Below are 22008 nucleotides of genomic sequence, written 5' to 3'. Positions count from 1 at the left end.
TTCCCCCTGCCTCCACCAACTTTCATACAGTTTCTCGGGTACCCCTCCTTCTTTTCCTCACATACCTTTTGTTTGCACATTTTAAGGTCATGGAAGGCCACTGACATCTCTTCTTGCTCTATGCCTTAACACTTTAGAATCATTTAATCCAACACAGAATGTGTGGGGACACATAGCACTAGAAGAAACATACCATCTAGATACACTGCATTTTGGCACGTGATGTCTGGAGTATTTTTCTACATCAGCGTGTCTAAAGTTTATTTCAATTTTAGCGATGAAAGAGAAAACACATAGAAAGAAACTACATGGTATTCAGCAGGATGCACCTGCAGCAACCTCCCAGAAGGGACCATTCTGGGCTCTCGCTGCATGTTCCCTTTACCCTTCCACTCCCTTATGCTCAAGCACCTGTCCCTTTGTCTTGAGGCATTATCCTAAGTAAAGTCTCTCTAGGACTCCAAAACCCTCCCCATTCTTCTATTCTGGCTGATTCATTCAAAATTCAAGAGAATTTGTATTTTAGGAAGTTTAATCCAGAGATATAAAATCATTTTATAAAGGCAAGACTAAGGAATATCATCAGCTATTTGGAGAGGTCTATAGGACAGCAGATAGAGCCAGAACAACCATCAGCACCAGTGCAAATCTCTGGCCTTTGTCGTTGTTTTCCTTTTTATTGTCTCTTCCTTTGCTAAAAGGGCAATATTAGGACTGCTAACATCAAACCGAGGTCCTCACACCCAGCCTATGGAGTTTGTTTCCCTAGAAAAACCTTCAGAGATTCTTTGTCAGAATCCATATCTTTGGTTTATCTTGCAATGTTGGCTATGTTACACAGTGAATCTACTTTTGCAGGAAGCAAGACTTGACTGAAATCAAGTTGTGAGTGTTCTTGTAAAGTGACAGCTCACACAGTAGTCTTTCTGGTCCTTCTCTCTAAAACTGCCAGTTGGCACATTTAGGCAGTACCATGTCATTGGTAAAAACTGTCCCAGTTTAGTTAAGCTGTGACCGTTCCCTTAACTACAATAGTCTAATTTCCAGCTGAAAGTTTTCTCTGATTTGTTTGCATTCCCTGCCCTGTGGACCCCAAGTAAAGGCCATTCAACAAAGACGTTTACCCATCACCTGACATTCTTTAACTGACTACTAACTGCTAACCCATAGCAATAACCAACACTAGACAACCAAGGAAACTTTTTGAATTCATTTACCCCTTTCTGTCCTACAACTACCCGATTTTACAAGCAAGCCACCGGCTCTGATTCTTACAGAGACTTCTTTGGTAGCTCTTGCCCCAAATAAGGCTCATATTATTTGTCAGTCCCTCATCCCCTTGTCTGTGTTTCAGTCATTTTTACTCCACTTTTTTCTTTCATGGACCTCTCTTAGCATATGAGGGTCACTGCTACATAAGATGTTGAAAAGTTCAATGAACTCATATGCAAACAATAATTCATTCTTAACAAGATGACTCTGTCACACATAGAGATGATTCTAATAGAGCTGCCAACTGTGGTCTGACCATTATTTTATACACAAGGACCTATAGAGCAATGTAATGAAGAACAATATATGTTTTGAAAAAAAAAGGTAAGTATTCGGTTCTCCTGCTCTGTCCTAGAAAACATCCAAGTGATGACTTCAGATTTCTCACCTGCATCCATTCTGGAAGGAATCCTCTCTTGCTTCTCTACAGGAACCTCTCCATAATTTTTTTCATGTGGTGAATTCATTTAATCATGGAGTGAACACCTGTGTGACTATTAAAAACCACAGCACCAGGTGTGTGCTTAGGTGTGTCTCTTGCCTTTGTATAATGTTCTTACTGATTTCTCAGCAGTCTAGGTCAGCAAAAAGCCTTGAAACTGAATATAGAAAAAGGGTCATAAAGGATTTTAAAAATATACCTCTATTATAAATGTGTGCAATGAAAATAGTGTAGCCAAATTACACAAAAAGGCTTTAGCTTTATAGCTACTTATGTTTGTATAGGATGTTGGCATCTAGGGGTACTCCAACTGAAAATTTGTCACAGAGGAAAAAGCTGGGTTTGTGAGATGGTACATTATAAAATACAGTAATGTACTTATAAAGTAAAGATTTTTACCTTTTACTTTCCCTTAGGCTCTCTGTTCCTCTTTTCCAAGAAATAGATGCTTTGGGGAAGGCATTTGGTTTGCATTCAATAGAAATATCACCACCAACTTGAACAACTGAAGTTTTTTTAATGGGAGTTTTTGAGAAATCTGGAGCTGAGGCTAAAAATTAAATTAAAAATTGAATTGTTAATTCACTCAACACACAGCAACTTACGATAAAACCAATATGCTGGATAAAATTTAACATTTGTGTTCAAAGCAAACTGTAAACTGTAATATACCCAAGCTGTCTTAGGCCAGTTTAAGTATAAACACACACACACACACACACACACACACGCGCACATACACACACACACACTTGCACACACATATACACGTTCATACAATATATATATATGCGTGAATAGAAACCTGATATATATGTATATGTATATACATATATATATGATTTATATCACTGAAGCAAATCCAAGTATTTTGTCACTATGTCCAATTTCTTGTAGAAAATAGGTGGGGAAATATAATTTGTCTTCAGCAGAAGTATATGAGCTATGTGAAACTGAAACTTAAAATCATCACATTTGCTGGGCATTGGTGGCACAGGCCTTTAATTCCAGCACTCCTCTGGAGGCAGAGGCAGGTGGATCTAAGTGAGTTCTAGGTCAGCCTGATCTACAGAGTGAGTGCCAGAACAGGTTTCAAAGTTACACAGAGAAACCCTGTCTTGAAAAACCAAAGCCAACAAACAAACAAACAAACAAGAAACATCACATTTGTCAGTCTCAGTGTTGTTTCTGCCATGTTGGATAAATGATAGCTCACTGAAAAGAGAACAAATAAAGCAGGTTTTGGAAGCATCTTAGCCTTCCATGTTCCTGGATGTTAGAGCTGTGTATCTAATCTCAATTTCTACAAGAGAACAGACGTTTACAAATATCTGACTTCTTGCCTTTTTAAGGAATTGCTTCTCTGCCTTCATTTGGCCTGTGCAAGTTGCTTTTGTGATACCAGATTGAAAAGAGTGTTCTCTATTAAGGTTCTATTCAGCTTGCCTTGTGTTTGAATACAAACAGGTCCGTTCTCAACTATACTTATAGTCACCTTTTTAATTTGGCTATTTTCTCAGTAAAAGTTAAGTTCAGTAAAGGTACAAGTCACCCTCCCTTGAGTATTTTTATTCTTGCAGCATGGAATATAATAAATGCCCAGTGAAATAGTAGTGATCAAAGAATGAGCAAGATTCCTGACATCCAGAAACCTATATCTGATCTCTTACTTTCTTCTTGTTTCCTCTATTCTTCCTATCACTAATCAACTCATGAGTAAAAATACCTCACACTCATTTATTGCAGCAGACTCCATTGTTTGAAATTCATGAGGTGCCAATTTCATAGTGTTCCAACCTTAGCACTTGTTACCCTAAGGAACTGTTTTTCTTGTTCTATGCTTTCTTCAGTATTTGCATGAAAATATGACAGAGTTCCACTTAAGTAAATGAAGAGAAGCTTAAGGAATTGTTCTTTTACACTAGAAGACAGATATGGGGGGATCCGTCTACTTCCTTTACTCCTGCCCTGAATTTTGACTTGATGTCTGCAGCTACAGCAGCCATCTTGAACCCACACATCTACACATCTGCATGAAAAAGTTCTGAGTATAAAGGCCCAGCTACAGTGTCCTACTTGACAGCTACAGTGTACTACTGGACAGCCAGTGCACACCTTAGAAGAGATAAAGTGGGTCACCATGTCTTAAGTTTCTCTAAACTGTCACCTGCTTTACTTATGTCTGTGGGGTTGAAAATAATTCTCACGCTCATATTTGTAGCTGAAAAGACTCCCATTTGATCTCATTGTTCTGTATTCAAGACCACCCACTAGAAATAGTTAGTTGATTAAATCCCTTCTGAATTTGTCATACATTTAATGATGGATCTTAATGCATTGCCAAAATAGAAAATTAATTAAAACCTTTCATGTTGTAAAAAACTAATTGAGATATTTCTCATTGTTTCTAGGGAAAGTAATTTCTTGTTCACAGGAAAAAAAATCAGGTTCAGATGATGTATAAATAATAGTATGTAAAGGTTTCATTTCAAATTTCTTGGTTATAAGTGAACGACTCACCTAACACTCTCAGTTCTGCATTTGCATAAATTGTCTGATATTTGTTTTCTGCAGCACATTGGTAGATCCCGGAGTCTGACACATTCAGCATGGTGATGATAAGAGTGCCGTTTTCAACCTGTATTCTCTCCTAATAAAGGAATAGACATCAAAAGGTGTTTTACATTAATATAAAAGGTGCTTCTTTGTTAATGTAAGCAATCCCTTGCACAAAAATATATTAATGAAGAACATTTGCACCTATCTTTGACAACTTTCACTTTGAGATCCTGTATGGTTTCTAAAGTTAAAGACAAAAAAAGAATACAAAGTCTAATTTTTTTGGAATAATTTTGGGGGACTGGAATAATCCATGCTATGTCATTTCTGTGAAAATTGACATCCTTTAAATGGAATGTATAGGATTGTTCCATGATATTCAAAATACTTTAGAAAGTTCCAAACATTCTGGAATGTGTTGCCTGAGTTCTAAGTTAGTGAGGCTAGAGTCTTCCTTTCTGCAATCTCCTCTAATGAAAACCTGCCTCAGCATCAAACATCTGCTCCCAGGAGTCATGCAGGGAACTGAAATACAATTTTGGGTGCACAAAGTAAAGAAGTTAATAGTAATAAATCTAACCTAAACTAAACATTTCAATGCATCTGCTACCATTATCTAAGGATAAAGTAAGTGGGTTAAAGAAAACAAAGGAAAAGAGGGAATTCCAAAGGCATTCTGGGGAACGATCCACTGAACCAAACACACACACACACAAATATTGGTTTTAGTTTTCAAATAACATATTGTTTATGATTTTGTCTATTTCTACTTGTGAAATATAAAATGCAATATTAATACAATTATCTGGAGAATTTGATAGGGGAAAGTTCTCTCATGGTATAGACACTATAAGAGAAAGTATGTTCATATTTAAAATGTGTACAAAGTCTCTGAACTTTTTTTATAGTAGTAGGGAAAGTCATCATTTTTCCTAGAAGCAGGTGAGTGGATATCAACTCAGATTATGAGTCCTCCTATTAGATAAAGTTTAGTAGACTACATCTTCTACTCATTGTTCTGTAACCTTGGGAAATAATTTAGCTTCTCTGTATTTCTCATCTGGATGGTACCCACAGATACTGTTCTGAAGGCCAATTTTAACTTTAGTAGCTGCTGTGCAATACTGGTCAAGTGTCTGAGTCTCTCTGATATGTAGCTCTTCATATATTTAAAGGAATGATGACTATCTATCTCTCTTACATTATCTTGAAGACAGAAAGACACAGAATATGAGACCTGACCCACAGGAGAACTCACACAGGAGAGCTTATCAATTGTTCCGTTTGATGATGATGCAATCTTTTTAATTTGTTAATATTTGGAATGTCTTTTCCTTCAGATTTCATACTTGATACAATGTCTTTTGACTATATCTCCCACAGTTCTCCACATCAACTCCCCTATATCTATCCCAAACATTCCCTCCCAAGTTTACTTTCCCTTCTTTCTTTTTCCTTTTCATTGATCACATTGAATCCTGTTAGTGTTGCCTGAACATGTGCTAATGACATCTGAACGTGGATAAATCACTGTTACCGTGAATGTGTCCAAGTTTTATTCCCAGCCCTTTTTTCTTCCTTTTTCTTTAAGGATTATATAAATGGAAGTTTCCCTCCCTGGAGTAAACTGAATAATCCAAAGACATCAGTTACTACTGAGAATGACTGGTACTCTAACAAAATATACTTGTAAGAGGATGTATTTCTGATATATAGTTCCTTACCTCTGGGTGGAGGCGTTCACCGTTCTTTAGCCATGTGTACCAAGGTTTTGGCTTTCCACTAGCTTTGCATTCCCAAAACAAGCTGTCATAAATAGAAAGGTATGTATTTTGGATTTTCCGTTCCCATTCTGGAGGAGCTGTTTACAAAAAAAAATAGTAAGAAAGAAATAAAACAGATTGAAGATATATTGTTGGCCTCTGAATCAAGGTAATACAGTTAGTTTCGAGTTCTTAGTTATGAGAGGATTAACGGGGTCCAGGTGAACTGCCATTATGATATGTGAGGCATGTGGTGGGGGCAGGGTGAGAAGAACTTCAGGAGTCTAGCAGGGGCAACCTTCCCAATTATCACCCCATATTTGGCTCAGGCAAAAGGTTGCTGTCTGTCATTTTGCTGCACCTGTGCAAAAATTTGTAAATTCTGAGTAAAGGTCAAAATGCAGAAGACAGCTAAAGAATATTGCCATGCTAAATCACAGTGCATAAGTCATTTGAGAAGTAAAGACTAAATCTAAACATTTGAGGGAAATTTTTCAAAAATATATATGTTCAAAGCTAAGAAAAAATTAAATGTACCCAACCCAGAAATAATCCAGCACAATATCTTGACAATATAAATGTGAGCCCCACTTTTAATAAGATAATCCAGTATCCTTTGGGCTCTTGAGAAGGGAGGGATGCAGACTTTAAACCTACACAAGGAGCTGATTTTTTCCCCTCCTAAATCCTAAAGACACTCAATAGCCTTCAGGGTGGTATAGACTCTCCCTGGCCCAAGGCTATTATTATTTAGATAGAAGTCATTCTCCACCAAGACCAGGACACCCAGCAGCTATTAGCTTACATCTAAAAGACAATGGATATTCTGGGCAGATTTCCAAATATAAGGGCCCAACACCTAGCTTGTAGGTTCCCTTTAATAGCTGAAATATTGATATTTGACAAGGGGTACCATGGAACTGGGGCATCTTGGCTCAGCTGAAGTCTATGTGCATGAATGAGAAGGTGATAGCTTTGGAATCAATGACAGTAAAGATACTAGACCTATGCAGGGAGTTTTACAAAATTCATTTTCTCATCTAAGAAAGTTCTGCACAGTAGGAAGCATAAAGCAACTGGTGTATCAAATGGGAAAGGAAGGAGTTGTTATCCTTACTGTCTATTCAGGAAGAGAGCTGGGGTGCAAATGAGATGTACTAACTTGAGTGTTCTTTCTGTTACAGATACTTGAAACCCACACATAATTGCTGATCTCATGTCTCCTTAAGTTCTCTCCTTGTGGAAGGCAGAGTACTTGCCTTTCCTTGGAATGTCTGGACAAGTCTATCTAGATGTTTGACACTTCTGCATTGTGAGCTCACAACTGCCTGTAACTCTGGCTTCAGCAGGGTCAGTTGCCTCTATATTTTTGCAGAGATGTCAGACAACCCTTTCAAGATGGTATTTTAAAATTCAGAAGCCAAATTTTAATCATTGAACAGAGGAAAGCACTGCCTTTTAGGTGAGTGCTACTTCAATGGAGAAGTTTGAGACTAAGATTCTTCAGCTTGTACAGAAATAAAGTCAATAATAGTGAAGTTACTAACTGAGGCAACAACAAGATGTGTTTTAAACACACATCTACTGTATTTTCATGAGCTATCTACATAGGGAAAGCAAAGGGAAGCAGGGAGGCAAGTATTCCTTGGTACCTGCCTGCAATCATCTAAGGACAGACTACTGCTCATCCTGTCTATAGATGCAATGGTATTGAGTAGGCTGTTGAAGAAGCAGAAAAAAATAAATAAAATGAAATAAATATGACTGTGAAACTAGGTACTTAACATGCACCTGATGCCAGAGTCTTTCATCCTAGCCCTGTAACATGTTGTGCTACACTCAACTACAGCAAGTAGAGGAAGAAATAGGGCCATGTGGAGTTGAAATGTTATATACTACAAAACCCATGTATCTGATTCCAGGATTTTCTATTGTGATACAAGCCTCCATTAAGGCTCTGTAGGGAGCTGGTCACCAAATAGAAGGAGTCGTGGTAACCCTGGGTGGTGAGACTCAGCCTGTGATTATCTCCTGTGGAAATCAGATCTATTTCTAATTTTAGAACATGTCTCTTGAAGCCTTGAGAAGCAAATCACTGCACTGTGTGAAGGAACCCGGTGCACTGTCAAAAACTGAACCTTCTTTCTGTGTGCTGTTTCTAAAATATTTATGAGAAAATAGTGATAATCCATGTTTTACCTGAGAAAAAATTGCAATTTTTATATTCAACTTCATAGTTTGTGAAGGCTAAGACCTAAGTTTAAAAGGGTCATCATTATCAATTTAAATTATATATAAAATATATTATATATATGTTTATATGATGTGTGTGTCTGTCTGCCTGTCTGTGTGAGGGAACATGCATGTCTCACAGAAGTCAGAGGTGTCAGATCCATGTGGAGATGGAGTTGCAGACTGACCCTTGTGACTTGCCTGATACAGTTTCTGAAAATTGAAAACAGGTCCTCTGCAACAGTAGTACATTCTCTTAAATCCAAACTTTTTCTTAAGCCTCAAAATACAACATACATGAATAGCACATGCATGCATGCATGCATACATACATATTGCTTAATGAAATTATTGCAATGTTAAGACACATTCATTTATTTAACGTGCATATTCATTGAATTCTTAGTATTTTAGTGAGAAAGGTCTTAAATGCTTGCCTATGAAAAAAATATGGAAAAATTTACTTAATAATTTTGTTTTACCATACAAGTTTGAGTTTTGTATATTTCTCTCCTACTGCTAGGTATATAATACCAACTGACCCTTTTAAACACATTATATTGTCTGCAATTATAGTAATACATTAAAGGCTAATTTCAGAGGTTAAAATACAAAATACATGAGGAAATACAATGTCAATGTCTATTCCTAGGTTGTAACTCAAGCTCATCAATATAATAAATGGAAACTCCTTCTTGATTTTCCAGTATTATCCAGCTCTAACAGGAAGATTTCTCTTTAGTTTATGCCATATAAATAAATATGTGACTATGATACATACTGATTATCTACTTCATCATTTATTCATTTTCCAAAATGAATGCTAGTTACCCTGAACAGCTAACTAGTGACATGGACTTGGATCATTGTGTTAAAAAGCTATAGTAGAGTCTACTTTTACATGATTCTTCAAAGTTTTGACCTTGATTTTGGATATTAATACCTCTGAGATCTTGGTAAACTAATCTGAAATCCCCAAAGTGTAACATCACCAAAAATTATTTATGACTGACATTATTCTAGACATTATGAGTTAATGCTTTTAAAATTCTGTGTCTTAAAAGATTCATAGAGTACAGAATAAAGTAGTTTATTATTAATTCAGTCTATAGATTATTGTATTCTGATCCATCACTGAGCTGTAGTTTTTTGTGTTATATAAAAATATGATTTTTTCATCAAAACTGAATCAAAACTTTAATACTTTTAATGTGGTAAAACTCTCACTTGTTTCTTTACTAATATATTGCCAAAGATTTCAAATGACAAAAATGTCCTTTAAGAATTGAGTACTACTGAAAATTCAAATTACTTTTCTTGGCAAGCATCAATAAAATTGTAGAACAATAATAAAAAAGGAAATTATATTCTATTTATGAGAAACAACTTTCACTTCAGGTTAAAACTGAAAATTCTAAATGAAAGAGGAAGTAATATAGCCAAAAACACATACAGTATCCTCACAGGATATTCAGTTATTACTGCTATGAGATAATTACAATAAACTTGTCAGATTATCCAAACATTATTATTATTAACTTTATAAGTGACAGAATTAGAATATATAGAAAAATATTTTGACTATGAACAATACAGTTTCTAGGAGTTCTATATCTTGGAATCACCAAATAGTGTAATAATTGCTTTACATATTTTATAAGTTTAGTGGTATTGGAGAGATGGGTCAGGAGTTAATAGCAGTAGCTGGTCTTCTAGAATATCCATGCTTGATTCTCAGCACCTATGTGACAGTGAGGAATCTGACACCTTCTTTTGTTATCTTAGGAAACAGGCATGAATGTGGTACACAGAAAAAAAAAATAAAATAATAAAAAAATGGGCAGACAAGTACTGAAAAAGTGAAAGGAATGCAATTCATTCTGTCATTCAGTCTATTTTTCTATTCACTTTTACACTTTGTAAGTCATATTCAGAATAATAATTAAGATAGCCATAGGCTACTCTTGAATATTCTATGGGCAATGTATTTTAGTCATGTTATCTTTGTGATAAATTTTAATGCTGTTAACACGAAATTGCTGACATTCCTCATTCAACTATAATAAACAATGTCATGCACAGACGTGCTGGAATTTATGTCATTGTGTGTCTCTGTGTGTGTGTTGTATGCCTGTTTGCAGATGTATATGCTTGTACATGTTCACACATACACATATGGAGTGCAGAGAGATGTTAAATGGGTATCTTCATGGATCCTGCTCTATCTTATTTTTGATACAGCAATTCTTTCCCAAGTTGAAGCTCATTGATTGGATAGACTGCCAAGATCTCCTCAGAAAAGCTATGGTTTAATATTCCCAGATATAGAATTGCAAGTGTATGTTCCCATGTACAGATTTTTGTGTGGTTGAGGAAAGTTCAAATTCCTAATATTTGCAAAACAAGCTCTTTATTCTCTAAGATACTAATTTAAAAGCTATATTGTAAAGACAATTATCTCTACCTGTTAATCACTGAATTAATCATCCAATGGGAACGTGTCTTTCGAATTTTTCCCATGATACATGTCCACAATACGTTAATGACTTCCCCTATTTGCTCTGAAGCACAGAGAAACACCCTACACATTTTGCAATTCTATGTACTCACCATAAAAAACAAGTTGACCCTTTGCAAGGTTTCTTCCTCGAATGTTACCTGCGATGCACTCATAGAAGCCTTCATCCTCTTGTTGAAACTTGGGGATTTCAAGGATAGCTTGGGATTTGCTGTACTTGACTTTCCCTGGCATCGGGTTTCCATCCAACCTCCTCCAACTAATATCAGGGACTGGACTAAACAGTTACACTTCATTAGAATAGACAGTGGTTGTCATTATGAAAGCAGGACAAAATAAGAGAAACCTTGAAATTCACTCTCAAGTAAGATAATCCAATCTATTATAGTGTGATTAGTTTTCAGGTGACACAGTCATTCACCACTCATTCATTCAGCCATCTATTTCAGATTTGCTTAATCACTTGCCATTGACAAAACCTTGTGCTATCCTTAGGAAACATGTTGCTGATAGAATGCACAGGCCCTCTGCCCTTGCAATGTTTTTAGATTAACAGAGAAACATATTATAATTAGAGTGTAAAAGTAAATACATATGCAAATTGTAGTAACTGAAACAAAAGAAACAAGATGCAGAGACAGTAACACAATTTAATCAGTAGAAATGTGTTGATCATGGAAAATTACTTGGAGAATTTAACATTTAAGACTAAAGCAGATTCTACACAAAATTAGAGATTCCAATTTAAAAATAATAGGCTATTCTATAGCTAAATTATCATTTTTATATTGAAATATGTATGATAGGTGAGTTTATTGTCAAGGATATGAGTAACATGAAAAAAAATCTGTATAAATTTGAAACCCAATATGTCTTATTTGTAATTTGCATACTATTAAAATTGCACCAAAATAAAAATGAATTTACATTTTCCCTGTGTCCAATTAGACCATATTTATAAATAGTGTTTTTCTACTTACAGGAATTTAATATTATAGTCTAATATGGATATATTTAAAATAAAAATGATATGAAACTATGTTTCAAACAGAAATCAACTAGTTTTAAATCACTGGTAGAAGGGGCCACATCATCATATGCAGAATGAAACACATCGTTTGTAAAATGAAACTCCAGTGTACTTTGTCAAGCTTCCCTTCTTCTCTACCTTTAAGGTATGTTTCAGATGACTTAGATATCCCTACTAGTTGTATTTCAAATTTATACTGACAATAATATTAGTAAGTCCTTTGGCAAAATCCAATGATCAGCCTTGTGGAAGATGTAAGGTTTCTTTAAATCACCAAGAGTGATGCTGGAGAGCGATCCAATTATGAGCAGCATGGCTGACAGGTAAAGATCTGCAGAGTCTGAGCAGCAAATAAGTGGAGAAAATAAGTGATGGCTCCAGAGAAGCTTTGAAGACAGCCACTAACTTGGGGAAATCTTAGAAATTCTCATGGGCTAAAACATATGATTGTTCCATTACATACACCAAAGAGAAATAGAGGGTAAACTTGTGGGCTTCTACACAGCAATCAGGAAACATGTTCCAAACCAATGATTGAGTTGCCTCTCTTTCTCAAAATTAATATACAGTTTCTTGCTGTAATTTTAATTTATTCAACACGAAATACCACATTTTTAGTTTCTATCTTTTTAAAATGCCATTTGCCACAGCTTTAGATTGACATTTTGCTAAATTGGTATACCCCCTACAACAATTACCCCGGTTACTGGTTTTCTTAATCACTCATTTTCTAGAGCTCCTAATGAATGAAAATGAAGTTCTTCAGGAAATGTATTTATATAGAAAGATATTCCCTACACCTGAGACATTTCAAACTGAAAATGATGTTCAATTGCAAATATACAGACATTGTCTATGTAAGCACAGTAATGTTGTTTTGGGGCAGTTGTGAAACAGATGCCATTTATGTCCCTCTCTAATCAAATTTCTACACTGATCATACATTTATTACCTGTTTTATAATTTTTCTATGAAAATTAGTTTATCCAATTGGTGATAGAGAATCAGATATCTGTATAAATTAAACATCTGTTATTATGTATTTAGAATTGAAAATCTGAGGTGTATGGCAAAAACACACAAAATTATTCAAAAGAAGCTCATAGCCCAAAACTTTAAGGTAAAAAAATGATTAAATATTGAATATTTTCTCATAATTGTATCTTACTGCTTCACATTTATTGTGAAGGTATACACAATTTTCAGATTACTAAATCCATAAATACATGGAAACTGACAGAAAGCATAATCACTGTAATCTCATACCAAATGTATAAACTTTTCCAGCAATAAAATCTTTATAGGCACTGTATATAATTACAATAGGTACATATGATATCATTGACCTTCCTTATTGCTAACAAGCAGAGGTATGTTTTTGTTTATCTCTGCTGCGGTTGCTATTCTTAATTACCAGGAAATACTTGTATTGCACTACCCTCTCATTGTAACCTAAGAATCTATGATTTCAGATAGTGTTTCTCTATTTTCAGTGGCCTTATTATGTGGTGTCAAACATAAGCTCCACTAATCCCACCTATCCTGACTTTCCCAAGAACAAAGAATTTGGTGACTGCATTGGATTTTCACTTAATAAGTGCTGTTTGATGGTGGAAAAGAAGCATATTCTGTAGATGAAATTTTCTAATAGGTGCAGTGCAACAAAAAGATTCAGGTGTTTGCCAGTTCTCTATTCCTACTTTCGAGAATCATGGCTCACAGATCTGCATGTTCCTTCTCACTGACACGTACAGTCCTTTCTTGTCAACTGCTGTCAAACTGCTGTAGCCAAGTATAGCTGCACAGAAAGCTAAAAGAATGTAGGAATATCAATTGTCCCTAAGAAGCGCTCTTCATACTCTGAATTCGGGGTATAGATACACCCACCAACTGCTCTGTCTGGGACTACAGGACCACATTGGATGTGACTCCATTTTCCCCAGAACTCATATAATTAGCGAAAGCAGATTTTGAACTTTGCATAATTCTGTATTGAATCTGCTCTCCTTCTTTGTTTCTCTGCCTCAGTTTCTCCTGTTCTTGTGGGTATTTCCAAAAAAGTCTTACAGTTACTTTCAGAAAATTATCCTTTCAAGCTAGACCTCCTAGAAGAAAAAAGTAATTAGAATCTCTATCATTCTAATCGTGGGCTGCTTTAGTTGAAATGCAGACTGAATTGAATCCTGAAGTGAGTCTCAGAATGGTGTTCCTAGTATAGATGTTACATTTGCACAGAAATGGAAGCTTGTTAAATTAAACACGATGACGTAGAAGGCAAACAGCAGAACCCTTGTGCAAAACTGTGCTCTGACAAATGCATTTTAAGAACTCACTGTCCTACAGGATCAAAATTATACAAAACTAAGAGGCAAAAGCAAGGAATTGGGAAAAGTACGAGTCTGGGCAGAGATGAGATATTTTTCTGGTTGAAAAAGACAGGATAAAAATTTATTTTCCTTATTACACTTGTATTTGGTAAAATAAATATTCCTTAAGATGTCCCATAATAGAAAAGGTTTTAAGACCCAATAGCCTTGCTTATATTTTATTGTTAGTGTTGTCTTGGGTTTTGGGGTCAGGGCCTTACTTGCTGGCCTGGGACTTGTCATTTAAACTCACAGAGATCTGCCTGCCTATGCTTCCCAAGATTCTAGGATTAAAGGTATGCACCACCACACTTGGATTAAATGGAATTATTATTTAATAACTTTTATTATGAAGATGAAAATCAGAGTCATGGATACCATATTTCCAGGAAATATTAGTCTTTTGCCTCCAATTAACTTGGTCCTGATTGAGTGTAGTGTAACGTAGCTACTATCTGTGCTACTTTGGAGACTGAAGCAGGTGGATCAGGCATTTAAGGCCTACTTGGGATAAAATTTGAGTTGAAAGGAAGCCTGAAAATTGTAATTAGACCTTGTCTGAAGTGTCAAAAAATTGGATTATATGTGAAACTCAGTGGTTAAGCACTTTTCTAGTAAGTAGGAGGTTCCTCTTTCAAAGTCTCCTAACTTAAACCACAAAAAATTTTCTTCTCTCTATTCAGTTTGAATTGACTTGGCATCTATATGTGTAAATTTAGGATGGAGAACAATGAAAGATTCCTCCCCTGACAATGCCATTGATTTTATGGGAACTATTAAAAAGGGAAGGCATCTATTTCGACAAGAGTTTAACTCCAAGCTTCAATCCAAAAGATGTAATTTTAAGATTTTAGTCGATAATGAACAAGTAAAGAGACAAGTAATCTATGAAAGTCAAAGCTAACAAGAAGAAAAATACATATATTCTTCACATATTTCTAGACCAACATACAAATAAGCAAGTAAATAACCTCACAAAAGAACATAAAATTCACATTTTCTTGTACATTTTAGTTTGTTAGTATATCCCTTTATTTTCTTTGATCCAATTAGGGAATTTTCTTATGACTTCCAGTAAAGAGCATCAGATTAGATAGACTCTAAAGACCTTTGTTCAAATGAGACTTAGGTTAGTTTCATCATCATGATTGAATCATATGATATTATGACTTCTTATGCATGTTTTATATGAAAAATAATCCTTTATTTTTCAAAATTTCATTTTAACAAACTAGTTGGAGAAGTATCAAGAAGATTTTATAGCTACTAAATAAATGTTTGGATTCCTTGAGATATCATGTGATGAGGCATTTGAAACTCATTAATTTATAAATCCTCTATTACCTGAATTCAGACCTCCACACTATGATTGAAGTGGTTGCAGTAATCTATGTACATCCATAAAAAGTACATTATCTGCCTCTCTCCACTTAACGAACAAACAATAGCCCTGGTCCTACTTTGTCGTGTTCATGTCCTGCTGACAAGTGCAGAGATTCGGGTGAAGGCACACTTTAACTTGAAGATACTTAAAAAAAAATCTGTCCTGGTATCAAGAGTCCATTGTTGTAGGTAGAAAAGAAATCAACACTGTTCATCAAAGAAAAGAAACAGTGTTTAAAGAACTGAGCATTAAAAGTGAGATTAATAATAATCATTAATTGAGTAATTGCTATGTACCAGGCACTGTGACAGGTGGCTTCCATATGTCATGTGAGTTAAAACCTCAGCTGGAAGCTTCTAACAATGCTAATTACCTGTTCAGAATGGTACTCACGTTTAGACATATAATTTCTACTAAATTATTATCTGCCAATTTTCCTTGACTTGAAGTTCCAGCAGAGGCTAATTAATTGTGATCCACCCTCTAATCCTTTTTAGTTGCCACCCTTTCAATTATGAGCACAGTTGATTCTTCCATTCTTCTGTAGGCTCAGTCATCCCTTTAGATTCTACCTGGTTTGATTGTGTTGATGATACTAGCCCTGCAGTATTCACTGGCAGTCATTTGTTCTAATAAAAATAGATTGCTTGAATTTTTATTATATTTTAATATCTTATTTTATGTACAAGTGTGTAGGTATAAGTTTGTTGGGGTGTATGCCATCGCATATGTGTGAAAGGAAGATGATTTAAATTGAAGGAGTGTGTTCTCTTACTATGTGAATCCTGGGGATTGAACCCAGGTCATGGGGTATGACAGCACATGCCACTATATGCTGAACCATTTCACAATCAATAAAAATGAAAAATTGATATTTAATCTCCCTGAGAATACCTTGAAGCTACAGGGAACTTTGAGTAGTTCTCATAATGGAGATTAATATTAGACTGGAATTATAAGGAGTCAATTTATCCATGTTGTTACTTATCACTCTAGCTACATGGATAGTAATTTATGAAAATATTCCCCTTTCATTTAAATCCCTTTTCCCTACTTCTTCATGTGCCTTTTTAAAAAGAATTCAATCTGCAATGCAAATTGTAATAATAAAGAAAACCAACCAGAAGTAATTTTGTATTCCAATACCCCTTGCATCCCAGATAAAGGATTTTTCCACTTTATATTTCAAAATGAGCATTGTTAATGCCCTTTCTTTCTACATTTCTATTTTATAAACCATTTGCCAATAATGCAAGTTCTCCCATTTTTAAAATGTCACAGATATAAAAGCAAGACCTCCCTTTCTTCTTCCCTTTCCTCACTCTGTTTGTGCTTTTTAAATAAGCAGTGCCAGAAACGAGGACTTTCTATCCCATTCTCTCACATAGTTACACATTCTCAGAGTAAGCATCCCATTAATTTTATCCAAAGATAGAGAATGCATTTGTTAACCATCTGGCCTAGTTTAACCTGAATTGCAGGCTAAATTAAAGCTTTCCACATGCTAGTGGGAACTATGCTTGGATTCAATACTTTAGGCCATAAATAGAATTTTCATTACTAGAGCTATTTGAAAAAGCTTATATTTCTCCAGGATTTCTTAAACTTAATTATCCAGAGCTTAAATCCATGCCATCCCAACATTTCAACTAGACACTGGTTCAGGCAAGTAGTTTCCTAAGATGCTTGTGTTTGGGATTATTCTTAACTTAAACCTAATTTCAGAAAATCCTGCCAGTGACCATTTTCAGATAGTGAAGCAGTGTGGCAAAATCACACAAGAATGCCTTGTTAAATTTTAAAGTTGTTCAGCTAGCTGCTTTCATTTCACCAACTTGAAATATTCACACAAAGAGCACAATACAGATACATTTCTGATTCCCATAGAAATAAATGAGACTTACTTTTTTGGAAAGGGGTAAGGATTTCTTGGTGGTTTAAACATTGTCATGATTCTATTTACCCTTCACTTCTTGTTTTTTATGCCCACATGTGTGTGTGTGTGTGTGTGTGTGTGTGTGTGTGTGTGTGTGTGTGTGTGTGTTTTGAATTTCCACTCCTTAAGATCATGGTTTAGGGAGTAAGGATTTTGAAAGCTGTGTTGACCATGAGAGTGGTGCCCTTATTAATGTGATTAGTAGCCTTTCACTGTGCAAGGAAGCAGTTTGAATGACCATCTATAAAACAATGAATGAGTCTTCATATGGTGGTATCATGTCTTGCTAGTGAACTTGTAATGGTAGCCACAGCCTTTGGGTGTAGTTTCAGGTGCAGATGTGACCCATTATAGGGTAGAGGAAGGGCTGGCTCACATTCTCTGGGTTGCAGAGAGGATGACAATGGCAGAGACTGCATCTTCTGGAGCAGGAAGACCTGGGCTCTTATCTGTTTAACTACTTCCTTGTTGGGCCTAAGAAAGGCTTGGATGCAAGGCCCAGTGTAAGCTCTTGAGTCTGGCTAGAGTTTGTCGACCTGTCCTGACCTGTAACCTCCACGTGGGGTTGACTCAGCCAGACCTGATGTAAGATTGTCCCCTGCCTAGCTACCTGCCTTCTTGGTGGAAGATTATTGGCCCTTACTCCTCAGGTCACCTTAGCCTATCCTATGATTTCCATCCCCTACCTCAGCCCTATATAAGTTCATACCTGTTGGAATAAATTGAGATCCTGCTTTGACAGACTCCCGATTCAGTGTGTGTTTTTTCTGGTAACTACTAGGGGGGAGGGTATCACCATCCTGCTCAGCCCCGGTAAGAGACTGACTGGACCAGCACATCCCCTGGTCTACCTACAGGCAAACCCGTTAATTCCCTAATAAATACCTATTTATTATTTATCTTGGATCTGGTGGACTCATTTAACCCCCACCTTCATTTGACCCCCAAGGGGACTCATTTAAACTTTTCCTTCATCTTCATTGGACACAAACTCATCCGAATGCATTTATGTTGGACCTACCATTTCTTAGAAATTGGAGAAATATATTTCTAGAGTTTATGACCTGCCTAGACTGGTGTTTTGTTTTGTTATTCTGAAGGGAGCAACTCTAATTTCACTTGGGAAACAGATCCACAAATGCTGAATTTCAAAATCCACAAATAGTTTTATAATAGTAACCTCGGATGATGATCAGCACCTTCACTTGCAATAAAATGACATGTATGAAAATGTATATGCCAATATGAGTTACATTTCTTCTATAGAGGTATATTATGTTCCCTTGTACACACATTCAGTTATATCCCAATTGGGGAATAAAAATATTGAATAAGGGTCTAAGAATAATAGAAAATATCAGTAAGAGTACATTCTGAAATATAAACTTTGAAATAAATGAAACTAAGATAAACTAATTACCTAAATTATTTTTACTGACCAGGATCCAAAAGGACATTGTCTGTAGTCAAGAATTTCATCACTGATCTTTTAAAAAGATTTTTAGTGTGTTTGTGTGCCTGAGTTTATTTACATATAGCACATGTAAGTATGCTTGATGCCTATGAAGCCAGAAGACATTGCCAACTCTTTTGCAAAATGAATTACAGTGTTATAAAACAGTGGGTATTGTTGCAGAGAACTTAACCCAAGTTCTCTGCAAGAGCATCCAGTGTAAGCACCAAACCATCATTCCATCCACTACAGATTTAGACTTAAGCAAAGAAAGCACTAATTTATATATGAGTTATAAACTGAACTCTATCATTTCACAATGTGATAGAGCTAAAAATGACATCACATTTAGCACAACATGATAATTTCCTTATAATTTAGTTAATGGTTAAGAATAGTTCTAGATTAATAGCACTCCCAATTTTAGAGGAAGTAAAATAGTACCATGATTTACAGGAAATTAGGGGCTTGATTTCCCTCAATATATTTTATGACTTTATCTCAGTTAATTAACTACAAACTTTCATATAAAGAAGTATGCTAATATAAAATAGTATGCTAATATTTAATTATTCTAACATTATAACTGATATTTATTTAGTGCAATCATATGACATGTATTAGCAATCTCAGTGCTGTAAGAAAAGTATTTTTAAAAACATAACTATTTGTGTAAACATTTGAGAACAAATAGATGAAGAATAAAGAGTTTGTATGTACTCAAATTATATAGCAGATTAAAAAATAAAGCAACCCTATTGTTCCAAAGTCATTGAGTTCTAAAACACCATACATTTATTGCTCCTGCAAAATCTATGCAATAACAAAATGAAATCAAACCATATTATGGAGCACAATATTTGATTAGTAGTATGTTCTTAATCCATTGTGTTTCACAATCAATAGAAAGAACCCTAATTGTATAAGAACCACTAGACAAATGCTTGTTAAGCTTTATACATATTAATTTAAATTTCAGTAAGTCTTAGTGATGGGTTTCAGGATTACATTACAAGAAGGACGTAAAGTAACTCATTCTTTTCCATCAGATAACTTCCAAAATAGACACGGAATTTTTATCTCTCTTGAAACTGCAACTACGTCCATGGAAGAACAATGGTCCTCTTGAGACTAGCAGCTATAACCCAGCAAGAAAAGGATAGAGATTCACTTCCAGAAGTATATATATTCTTCTTGGATGATTTTTATAGCTTTAAAGTTAATTTAATTTCTGAAATAGTACTGTAAAAAAACTAATTTATGCTTTTGAAAAAAAGAAATGCATATTTGAAGTCATATTGAGAACTTGTCTTTAGAATGAAAAGAGGTTCTTCATAGAATAGTCTTGTGGTCTTTGAATGGCTTCCCTACAGTTATTCTTGAGGAGAATTTGACAAGTTATTTCAGGACATGCACTGCTTTATGTTTCTTTTATCAGTAACTAAAAGCTAAAAATAGAGAATGTTAATTTGCATATGATCAAACTACAGCCACAGAATATTTGGCATATGATTGCCCATGATGGTAAAACGGGAAACAACACAATAGAAAATGAGATTTTCCTCAACTTGAGACTGGCTGAAGAGCACTACAGGAGCACCCTACTGTCTCAAATGAACAAGTTAGCTTTTTGAAATAGCACAAAAATAAGCCTCACTGGGCATTTTGTTTTATTTTAAATAAAGGCTAACCAAACTCCTCTTTCTTTTCATGAGACTGTCTATATTGAGAGGTCTCATTTTAAGGTTCAAATACTCTGTAACAACTGATTACATTGTAACACATTATGGGCATTCTTTTCCTAGTTATTTTGTTGTGGAAAGGAAATGCTAATGACTATCTTCAAAATTCCTGATTTGGGGCATTAGTTTACTCTGTGGTTCAAACTTTTTTCTCTTGTTTTCATTGGAAAATTGTAATACACTTTATATAGGGCTGCAGAGATACTCTCACATTGGTCTTTTATTGGTTGCTATGATAAATATCTGAAAGCCTCCAACCAGTAGCTGATGGAAGCAGACACAGACACCCACAGCTAAACACTGAGCTGAACTCCCAGAATCCAGTTGCAGAGAGGAAGGAATGACTAGCAAAGGGGACAAGACCAGGCTGGAGAAACCCATAGAAACAGGTAACCTGAACAAGGGGGAGATCATGGACCCTGGACTTCAGCATAGGACTGATCCAGACCCTCTGAATATGGGTGTCAGGATGCCCGGAAAATTTATGGGGCCTCTGGTAGTAGATCATTATTTATCCCTAGTATGCGAATGAACTTTGCGAGCCCACTCCACATAGAGGGATGGTCTCTCAGACTAGACACAACTCCAAATGATACAACAGATATTGAAGATCCTCCTGTGGAAGGCCTCACCCTTCCTGAGGAGCAGAAAGGAGATGGGATGGGGACAGGGGAGGGACAGGGAACTGAGACTGACAAGTAAAATAATCTTGTTTCGAATTTAAATAAAAAATCAGAAAAAAGAATCAGTTAACAGGTGAAAATATTTCTTCTGGGTTTTATTCTTTTAATTAATTGACAAGATCCCCTGCTCTGAAAATGAGAGCTATGAATATGTTTCAGAGGTTCCTTACCTCATAGCTGACCTGAACAAAGGACATATAAGAACTAAGATATACCCTTCAAAGGTACATCTTCAGGGGCTTATTCCTACAACCATGGCCAAATGTTTATAGACTCAACAGTCCCCAAAATTCTATGTCAATTCTGAAGCCATCAGTAGATTATACTACTCATTAGTTCAGAACTCTCATGCTACAGAGAAACCCTGTCTCAAAAAAACCAAATGACAAAAAAAAAAACAAAAAAGATTTACAGTGGAAATTTAAAGGTACAGATTATACCGCAACTAAATATATTGCATTTTCATTAATAAACATGTATATAACAGGAAAGACTAATTTGCAATTTAGTGAAAATGATCTTAACAATGACTTGCAACAAAACAACAACAAATATATAATATATTATAAACAGAGGAGAGTGGATTACAATGATTCCACTGAAAATATTAACAATGGCAGCTAGGATA

At 35.5% G+C, this 22008-nt stretch overlaps 1 protein-coding gene across 5 annotated transcripts in view; it reads right to left on the bottom strand.

Moving 5' to 3' along the window:
• Cntn6 (contactin 6) overlaps positions 1-22008 on the bottom strand; it is a 393737-nt gene that overhangs the window by 92130 nt on the left and 279599 nt on the right. For all 5 annotated transcript variants that reach the window (XM_040738250.1, XM_040738246.1, XM_040738248.1 and 2 more), the window contains 4 exons: positions 10879-11063; positions 5998-6134; positions 4235-4364; positions 2114-2264 (listed from right to left, as the gene is read on the bottom strand). In XM_040738250.1, the coding sequence (XP_040594184.1) occupies positions 2114-2264; positions 4235-4364; positions 5998-6134; positions 10879-11063 (603 nt within the window). The remainder of the gene's footprint in view (positions 1-2113; positions 2265-4234; positions 4365-5997; positions 6135-10878; positions 11064-22008) is intronic.

This window comes from Mesocricetus auratus, unplaced genomic scaffold, assembly GCF_017639785.1.
Source record: "Mesocricetus auratus isolate SY011 unplaced genomic scaffold, BCM_Maur_2.0 Super-Scaffold_100676, whole genome shotgun sequence".
Taxonomy (NCBI): Eukaryota; Metazoa; Chordata; class Mammalia; order Rodentia; family Cricetidae; genus Mesocricetus; species Mesocricetus auratus.
The sequence above is the reverse complement of the archived record's forward strand: the minus strand, read 5'-3'. Positions and strand labels throughout refer to the sequence as shown.